Source organism: Calliopsis andreniformis, unplaced genomic scaffold (assembly GCF_051401765.1).
Source record: "Calliopsis andreniformis isolate RMS-2024a unplaced genomic scaffold, iyCalAndr_principal scaffold0091, whole genome shotgun sequence".
NCBI lineage: Eukaryota > Metazoa > Arthropoda > Insecta > Hymenoptera > Andrenidae > Calliopsis > Calliopsis andreniformis.
In genome coordinates this window covers 2043122-2051436 of record NW_027480500.1, presented here as the reverse complement: position 1 = coordinate 2051436, position 8315 = coordinate 2043122, and the positions used below count along the sequence as shown (strand labels likewise).

Sequence of the window (8315 nt, the reverse complement as noted above, 5' to 3'; positions counted from 1 at the left end):
AATCCTCAATCGTCAGTCTTCTATCCTCATTACTCAATCTTCAATCCTCAACACTCAATCCTCAATCCTCAATCCTCAATCCTCATTCTTCAATCCTCAGTACCCAATCCTCAATCATCAATCCTCAATCCTCAATCCTCAATTCTCAACCCTCTATCTTCAATCCTCAATACTAAATCTTCAATCCTCAATCCTCGATCCTCAATTCTCAATCCTCAATCGTCAGTCTTCTATCCTCAATACTCAATCTTCAATCCACAACACTCAATCCTCAATCCTCAATCCTCAATCCTCAACCCTCATTCTTCAGTCCTCAATACCCAATCCGCAATCTTAAATCCTCAATCCTCAATCCTCAATTCTCAATCCCCTATCTTCAATCCTCAATACTAAATCTTCAATCCTCGATCCTCAATCCTCAATCCTCAATCCTCATCCTACAATCCTCAATACTCAATCTTGAAACATCAATCCTCAATTCTCAACCCTCAATCCTAAATACTCAATCGTCACTCCTCAATCCCCAATCCTCAATCTTCATTCCTCAATCTTCAATCCTCAATCCTCAATCCTCAATCCTCAATCCTCAATACTCAACCATCAATCCTCAGTTCTCAATAGAATATCATCAATTCACAGATTTCAATACTCAATACTCAATCTGCAATCTTCAAATCTCTATCCACAAACATCAATTCTCACCTCTCAACCCTCAACACTCAGTCCCCAATCCTCAATATTCAATCCCCAATCCTCAATCCTCAATCCACAATCCTCAACCTTCAATCCTCAATACACAATCTTCAATCCTCAATACTCAATCTTCAATTCTCAATCCTCAATCCTCAATCCTCAATCCACAATCTTCAGTCCTCAATCCTCAATCCTCAATCTTCAATCCTCAATACTCAATCTGCAATCCTCAATCCTCAAACCACAATCCTCAATTCTTATTCTTCAATCCTCAATACCCAATCCTCAATCTTCAATCCTCAATCCTCAATCCTCAATTCTCAATCCTCAATCCTCAATCCTCCGACCTCAAACATCAATATTCAACCCTCAGTCCTCGTCCTCAATTCACAACCCTCATTCCTCAATCCTCAATATTCAATCATCAATTTTCAATCTTCAATCCTCAATCCTCAATCCTCAATCCTCAGCCCTCAATCCTCAATCTTCAATCCTCAACCCTCAATCCTCAATACTCAATCTTCAATCTTCAATCCTCAATACTCAATCTTCAATCCTCGATGCTCAATCCTCAATCCTCAATCCTCAATCTTCAATCCTCAATACTCAATCTTCAATCCTCAATCCTCAATCCTCAATCCTCAAACCTCAATCCTCAACCGTCAGTCCTCGTCCTCAATCCTCAACCCTCAATCCTCAATCCTCAATCTTCAATCATCAATACTCAATCTTCAAACCTCAATACTCAATCCTCAATCGTCAATCCTCAATCCCCAATCCTCAATCTTCAATGCTCAATCCTCAATCCTCAATCCTCAAGCCTCAATCCTCAATCTTCAATCCTCGATACTCGATCTTCAATCCTCAATCCTCAATCCTCAATCCACAATCCTCAATCCTCAATCCTGCATCCTCAATCTTCAATCCACAATACTCAATCTGCAATCCTCAATCATCAATCCTCAGTGATCAATTCTCAATCTTCAATACTTAATCCTCAATCCTCAATCCTCAACCCTCAATCCTCAACCCTTAGTCCCCATCCTCAATTCTCAATTCACAATCCTCAATCCTCAATCCTCAACCTCCATCCTCAATAATCAATCTCCAATCCTAGATACTCAATCCTCAATCCTCAATCCCCAATCTTCAATCCTCAATATTCAATCTCCAATCCTAGATCCTCAATCCTCAATCCTCAATCCTCAATTCTCAATCCTCATTCTTCAAACCTCAATACCCAATTCTCAATCTTCATCCTCAATAATTGTTTATGTGCGTTTTCTATCTTATGAGATAGATGAACTTACACTTCGCACGCCGAATTAACCTTGTGCGAATACTTTTAGCTCGATAGTGGACTGTATAAATTGTTGTTTGTAGCGATTCAAAACCTTTTCTCTAATGAACTTTATTCTCGTTTGTCGGACAAATACGAAGCAAAAATCACCAATTCTCGCGGCAGTCTTCATATTTATACGTTAGGCTGTGCTGTTTCAAATTAAGCGTACATCTCATTGGTCTTTGTAAAAAAGAGGGGGTAACAAGAAAACAGAGTTCAAACGGAGTGGGGTTGACAGAATTAAGCTAGAAGTGGGAATTTCTGGGTTTTTCCAACGGTCATCGGAAGTTACCGACTGCATCCCCGATGACCCACGCCGCTAATCCGACTAATGCTTTACAGCTAGCAATAAAAAACCAAGGAGCACCTCGACTTGGAGTGAACATATGGAAAACATAAAATTTATGACTAAATTCAAACCCTGGTACAACGTGTCGACAGCTAATAAACTAAATTTTGGCAAGTAACTGTTCCTTGGATATTTACTGCTGCTACGACAAATAATGTAAGAGGGTTCGCTACGCGACATACCGCCCCCCTTGAACGGTCATGTTCAAAAGATTTAAACAATGAATGGTTTGCGGAAAGTCAAAACGAAAATCTTAATACTACCTTACAGTATATACTTATAGCAACGCGGTCTTAAATTCACGTGTACAATGTTATAGAAACAACTACTCTCTAATACCGCCTTTGTAACAAATTATGAACTAGTTTCTTATTACATGTACTCTATTGGTAATGGCGCCAGTTTCTTAACACTTCTTTTATAAATTCCTAATGGTGTTCTCACAGACACTACACGGATGATCTTGTCTTCTCCTGGGTGTAGCTCCATGATTCTGCCTAACTTCCACTGCAACGGGGCTAGATTGTCCTCGCGTATTAGGACCAGCATCCCTTCCTTGATGTTGTTGTTGGCATCGACATGCCACTTGCTTCTAGTGTGTAACTCATGTAGGTATTCCCTGTGCCATCTGTTCCAAAAATGCTGTTTAATTTTTTGGGTATGCTGCCACAGTGACAGCCTATTTTTTCGGATATCTGAGATTTCGTATTCTGGCAGAGTTTGTAACGAACCACCAATTAGGAAATGGGCAGGTGTTAATGCGATACAATCGTTCGGATCAGAGGATAAGGGAGTTAGTGGACGGGAATTTAAAATAGCTTCGATCTCGATTATAATACTATTAAATTGTTCGTAGGTAAACACAGTTTCTCCAATAGTAGCTCTTAAATGCTTTTTAAAGGATTTAACCGCGGCTTCCCATAGGCCTCCGAAATGCGGTGAACGAGGCGGAGAAAACGACCAATTGACCTGTTCATTTGTCAAATATCTGTTTAAATTTCCCTTATATTCCTCAGAATTTACAAATGCTTGAATTTCTATGATTTCGTTCCTCGCACCAACAAAGTTGCTACCGTTGTCGGAATATAAATTTCGAGACTTTCCCCTTCTTGCGAAAAAACGTTTAATCGCGGCTATACATGTTTCTGTAGTCAGATCTGTGACTAGTTCCAAATGAGTGGCTTTTGTAGCAAAACATACAAATACAACGACATAACTCTTAATCCTTTTCACATTTCTATGTTTCCTTTCTTTTATTAAGAATGGTCCACAATAATCAATACCTGCATTCTCGAATGGACGTGCTTGGGTCACCCGATCCCTTGGTAAATTCCCCATAATATATTCGGGTACCTTGGGATTAGCCTTGAAGCAGTTAATGCAACGATGAATTATCTTACGCGTAAAATTTTTTCCATCGATTGGCCAATATTTGTGTCTAACCGCATTTAACGTAGCCTGTATACCTGCATGCCAATTCTTCAAATGTTCTTCTCTAATTATTAATTCTGTAATGTAGTGCCGACGCGGTAATACAATCGGGTGTTTGTGTGAGTAGCTAATATGCGCGTGTTTTAATCGCCCGCCTACTCTTAATAAGCCATTTCCATCAATAAATGGCGCTAGGTTGAGCAACTTACTTTTTTTGTTAATTGGAGTGTTGTTTTTCAAATCCCTTATTTCTTGCTCAAAAGTATGCGCTTGAACTAGTTTCAAAATATATATATGTGCATTTGTAATTTCTATGTTTGTTAGTTCACCCGTAATCCTTAGGTTACCCTTACAATTGTTATAGAACCGTAATATGTATGCTAACACTCTATTAAGCTTATTTATTGACGAAAATCTATCTATGAAAAACGCAGTATCAAGGCTTGCTACTAAAACCTTAAAATTACGCGTTTCCGGGATATCGATATCAGGAAGATCTACGGACGGCCACGCGTCTTCATGTTTTGAAAGCCAATGCGGACCCTTTAACCACAATTGATTATTTAGGATCTGCACTGGCGTTAAACCTCTGGATATAAAATCCGCAGGGTTTTCTGGACTCGAAATATGTCGCCAGGCTCGAACATCCGTCTGTTCCTGAATCTCGCTGACCCTATTTGCTATAAATGTCTTTAACAGATGAGGCGATGTTTTAATCCAATGCAAAGTGATTGTAGAATCTGACCATAATACAGTCCTTTCAACCCGAATATGACTCAATGCGCTACGGCTCTCCTTAAACAAATTAGCTAACAACTTAGCCGCACACAGTTCTAAGCGAGGCAATGATATGCTTTTTACCGGGGCAACTCGTGATTTGGCACACAATAAACTAACTTTACAGCTGCCTTGCTTATTGACTGATCGTAGGTAGATGCAAGCCCCATACGCCGCTTCACTAGCATCGGCAAACCCATGCAATTGAACCGTCACTGGGTCATCAATAACAGTGTTTCTTGGTATCGAAAATTTATTTAGATGCGGTAATTCCTTTCTAAATTCCAGCCACATAGTCAAAATTGCTTGTGGTACTGAATCATCCCAATTTATATTTGCTTTCCACAGTTCTTGCATAATTATTTTGGCTCTAACTATTACCGGCCCTAATAAACCTAAGGGATCAAATAATTGGGCTATTTGTGATAATATTGTACGCTTTGTCGATCTAGAATTGTTTTCGCTGCTCTTTATAGTATATAAAATTTCATCTATTCTTGGCTTCCAACAAATGCCTAATGCCTTCCTAGTTTCGTCGATGTCTAAAGAAAGAGTCCGTTCATGGTTGCTTGTATCTAAATCCTTAATTAATTCTGCATCATTCGATGTCCACTGTCTTAAATTAAACCCTCCTACTCTTGCTAATGCTATTGCTTCGTCCCGTATCTTTAAAGCTAAGTCGCGAGTGGCGGCTCCAGTTAACAAATCGTCCATGTAAAAATCCCTTTTGAATATAGCTGCTGCTCTGGGAAATTTGTTCTGTTCATCGTTAGCCAGCTGCTGTAAACAACGTACCGCTAAAAACGGAGCTGATGCTGTTCCGTAGGTTACAGTATTTAGTTCATATGTTTTGACAGGTTGATCTTGCGAATTGCGCCATAGGATCCTTTGGTAACTCCTATCCTCAGCATGTACTTTAACTTGTCTAAACATTTTTTCAATATCTGCTGTCAAAACATATGAGTACGAACGAAATCGGAGTAATAATTTATATAAAGTGTCCTGCAAATTAGGCCCAATTAATAGCGTTTCATTAAGTGAAACCCCAGTTGAACTTTTTGCGGAAGCGTCGAATACTACACGTACTTTAGTTGTTTCACTGGACTCTTTTACCACCGCGTGGTGCGGCAGGTAAAAGCCCTTGCTTGTTTCCTTTACACTGACCTGTGTCATGTGTCCCAGTTGCTCATATTCCTTCAAAAATTCACTATAACTATCTAGTAATCCTTTATTCAAATGTAATTTGCGTTCCAATGCATAAAATCTCTTAAGTGCTACTTCTCGCGAATTCCCTAAGAGCTGTTTTCGCTCATTAAAGGGCAGCCTGACACAATATCTGCCGTCTGTATCCCTTACGGTGCTTTGTTTGAATAATTCTTCCGCAGCTCTTTCCTCTGCTGACAAAAACTGCTTATCTACGAATGACTCTACTTCCCAAAATTTATTTAATGTTTTGTCTAACGATGTTGCTATGTGAAATGAATTTACCAAGGTGGGTGCTCTATATTTTGGTTGGATGTTGGATTCGCCCGTAAGAATCCATCCTAGTAATGTTTTTTGCAGGATTACTGCACTATTGCTTAATCTAATTTGGCCAATACTTAATAATTTAAAAAATAATGTATTCCCTAGCAATGCATCTATTTTTCCGGGTTTATGAAATTCTGGATCTGCTAATTTAATGTTTCGCGGTACTTGCATGTTCGAGCGGTCAACTTGTCGTGAAGGTAACAGTCCTGTAAGAAACGGCAGAGTTATAAATGATACCTGACTTGTAAAAGAACTATGACGCGCCTTAACTACAGTTTTTACTAAATATTGTGCCTTGGTCGCTTGTTGCCCCAGGCCTGAGAAAGTTAAATTAACAGCCTGTTTTTGTAACTGTAATTTTTCCGCTAATTCTTCTGTAATAAAATGAGTTTGTGACCCTCCGTCTAATAACACACGACAATCATGTTCCTTATTGAATCTATCTAGTATTTTTATTTGAGCAGTACCCAATAATACTTCCGAACCGCAAGTGACCGTTAATGCATTTGCATTCGATCCGGAATTTCCTGCATGATCTACTGCTTGTGTACTATTATTATTAAGATTGACTCTATTTTCATTATTGAAATGTAACAAAGTATTATGTTTCTGCTTACATTTCCGGCTACCTGTGGCCTGACAATTCTTAACTACATGGTTAGATCGAAAACAATTGATACACAATCTACTTCTTCTTATAACCTCTAACCGATCGCGAACGGCTGCCTTTAAGAATTGATTACATTGATATATTTCGTGATTCCCTTCACACATAACGCACTTATTACTATTTGCCGTCGCTACATAAGAATGACCTCTGGAACCGACATTATTGCGTTGAGAACGCTCCTGATACACGTTTCGCCTGTGTGAGCTAAGAACTTCTATTTCAATTTCTTCACCGCGCGCTTGCTTATTTATAAAATTTAATAATTGTTCGAATGTGGGCATGTCCTCATTTTCTAAAGTACGCTCCCACCCGCGCCTTGTAATTTTGTCCAATTTTTTACCTATCATATAAACTAAAATTGCATCCCATTGGCCTGTGGGTAGACCTAGTGTCGCTAGTGCCTTCACATGCATTTGCGCTTGTTCTGCAAGAGACCTTAAATTCGCAGGTGCGTCGCGCATTACTTCTGGCAATTCAAACAAAACCTTTAAATGAGATTGAACTATTTGACGCGGTTTATTGCACCGCTTTTGCAGCAAATCCCAAGCTACCAGGTAATTAGGCTCTGACGCATTCAAAGCGGAAACGACCGACGCGATTTCCCCGCGTAAAGCATTTTTCAATAAGTGAAATTTCTGCACCGATGGTATGTCTAGATTATCATGGACTAATGTTTTAAAGGTGTCGTGAAAACTATGCCACTCAATTGGATTGCCGTCGTATGGTTTGATCTCTATTTTTGGTAGAAGCGTGTTCTCTTGTTTTATCATCACTGTATTTGGTGAATCCGCCTTTCTAACTGAACTTGTTGCTGCATTCGAAGGTCGCAATCCCTCAAGCTGTCTGTTAATTGTACTAACTATTTTGAAATAATTACGTTCAAACTGTTCTCTTTCGATGTCATGATTTGAAACTTCATCCTCTAGTTCTATACCCAGCTGAACTTCTTCGAACGATTTGCCCAACTCTACTACCCTTTCCTTACGAATTTGTAAGTCGTGTACCTCTACATGCTCGCCCTCCTTCAAATAGGTCTCTATACGTGTAAGCTGTCCCTTTATCGAAGCCCGCTGTCTCCTAAGACTCTTCAATTGCACTGATTCTTGCGTATTAGCCATGTTACACCGACAGTTAATATAACAAACGAAATCAAGATCGATGCTATTTATACGAAGGGAAATATGCTAAGGAAATGGTGATTCGTATACTAAACCTTCAGACTCTTGAACTTCTGGGACGGTTGCGATGTTGCTGCAGTTCCTCAACGACTTTGCGTTCTCTCGATGATGCTGTTACGATGCCTCGGTGATGCTTCGATGTGTCGCTCCTAAATGATCCGTTGTCCGGTGGCTGCTTCCCCGGTTAAGGTGTCCAAATAGACTGCTTCCTTGATTGAGGTGTCCTATAGGCTGCTTCCTTGGTTGAGGTGTCCTATAGGCTGCTTCCTTGGTTGAAGTATCCCATACGGTGATACTGCTGATCTGCCCTCTTTGCATAGAGACTAAGATCCAGACGTATCAAGT

The 8315-nt window shown here is 39.7% G+C and overlaps 1 protein-coding gene across 1 annotated transcript; it reads right to left on the bottom strand.

Moving 5' to 3' along the window:
* Nucleotides 1–2756: 2756 nt before the first annotated feature.
* LOC143187598 (uncharacterized) lies at nucleotides 2757–7910 on the bottom strand. The gene is made up of 3 exons (XM_076391825.1): nucleotides 3668–7910; nucleotides 3408–3565; nucleotides 2757–3353 (listed from the first exon to the last, which is right to left on the bottom strand). The coding sequence occupies exons 1-3, from the start codon at nucleotides 7908–7910 to the stop codon at nucleotides 2757–2759; spliced, it is 4998 nt and encodes a 1665-aa protein (XP_076247940.1).
* Between the last annotated feature and the right edge of the window lie 405 nt (nucleotides 7911–8315).